The 1,617-nt window shown below is 34.1% G+C and overlaps 1 protein-coding gene across 5 annotated transcripts in view; it reads right to left on the bottom strand.

The window, feature by feature from the left end:
• Window positions 1-407: 407 nt before the first annotated feature.
• The window catches only part of Gabpa (GA binding protein transcription factor subunit alpha), a 29,279-nt gene continuing 28,069 nt past the window's right edge, over window positions 408-1,617 (bottom strand). For all 5 annotated transcript variants that reach the window (XM_031364297.1, XM_031364299.1, XM_031364300.1 and 2 more), the window contains one exon: window positions 408-1,599. In XM_031364297.1, the coding sequence (XP_031220157.1) occupies window positions 1,409-1,599 (191 nt within the window). In that variant the 3' untranslated portion in view covers window positions 408-1,408. The remainder of the gene's footprint in view (window positions 1,600-1,617) is intronic.

Raw genomic sequence — 1,617 nt, 5'->3', positions numbered from 1 at the left:
CTTAGTCCTGGCTGCACCATCAGGCTGCAATTGCAATGTGCTTTCTCTCCTGGTCAACTTGTTAAAGCCAATTTGGGGAATGAATTGAAATAAAAACAAATGAGAGAGGTGTATATAAAGTAGCCTTTATATTGATCTGAGGAATTCCTTTCTGTTATGAAAATTATATGCTAATCTCTCATATCATGATTTATGGATAATACTTTAAAATAAAGAAAGAATTTTTTTAGCCATTTCTTCTTAGTGTTAGCAAGCAGTAAGGCATTTCATATAAGGTTTATTTAAAAATTTTAGAAATATTAATCTCCCCTTGAATTATCTTTCTGCCTTCATATATGTAGAAAGTGGTTAGCTAGCCATGTGTACAGTATTTTTAGAGTCAATATATGCAATATTCAAAAGAAAAATATGAAACAAGTGGGAAACTTTATTTAAAGAAAATCGCCTACAGAGCCCAGTCAAATACCTTTTCATAACTACTCACAAGGAACTTACTTCAAACGTTAAACACTTTGTCTGATCTAAAGTCTTCATTTTATCAGAAACACAGAAGGGAATATATAAATGGTGTTGCATAATAATCTGGTACTATAGATTAAATTTTTAAAAAAGAGGAAGTCAAAATTAAACCAATTTTTTTCTTTCTAACTGAGGTATACTTTTTAAAATCTGAGAGAAATAATGATATCATTTTGGAATTTTTGCAATAGCTAGTTTATTAGAATTAAATGCCTCTCTCAAAATAATTTAAGTCCTTGGCTTGACATAATGAATAATCTATACAGAAAACCATTAACAATGGTTTGAGTTAAGCCAGCTTTAAACCTGGGTCTCATTCAACACTTTCTTCTGCCAGTTAACTTACTTTTTACTTGCAAATATATGAATTAATAACCTGATAGTTTAGTAATTATCAATATAATTTTATTTGATATGACTGTTTAGCTCTGCTTGATTAGATGAAACAGGCACACATGCTTTAGCTGAGAATTTCCTTTTTCAGGCTCTATGTAAAGCAGCGGAGAGGAAACAGCTACACTCCAGCAGTGGCTACACCAGGCTGTTTCCTGGAAATGCTTCCTTTTCTCATCTTCAGACGCTACTGGCTATTTTTTTGGTAGGGCTAGACATTAATACTGACCAGTTTAGCTTTCCTGACTGTTAGCAAACTACCCCCGATTGACCTGCTCTCACACTGCAGGCATCGTGGTGATCCTTTAACATATTCTAAAATATATGCTCAACGTAAAAAGATCCAAATTCACAAGAGTATGAAATATTTATAAAAAAATCATGCATCAGATTGTACACTCTAGAAATAAGATTCAAATTCAGTAATAAAGGTTAGAGCAAAGCTTGCTCTAAATATTTAAGAAAAACCTTAAGACTCCCCAGGAGGTCCTAGATCTCAATTGTCTTTTTCTGTTTGTAGAGAGGCAGCTGCCAGGGCCACCGCTGTGACTGGCTGGGCGATTCCATGGAGCTGCATCTTTGCAAGTTTCTTCTGTTCACATTCTGTGACCAAGCGGTTCAGTTCTGCTGCACTGTATCCAATAAGAGTCTTCAAGTCACAAACAAATTTGTACACAAATCTCTTGCCTTGAACTTTACAAATCA

The sequence above is a fragment of the Mastomys coucha genome, unplaced genomic scaffold, assembly GCF_008632895.1.
Source record: "Mastomys coucha isolate ucsf_1 unplaced genomic scaffold, UCSF_Mcou_1 pScaffold12, whole genome shotgun sequence".
Lineage (NCBI taxonomy): Eukaryota > Metazoa > Chordata > Mammalia > Rodentia > Muridae > Mastomys > Mastomys coucha.
The sequence above is the reverse complement of the archived record's forward strand: the minus strand, read 5'-3'. Positions and strand labels throughout refer to the sequence as shown.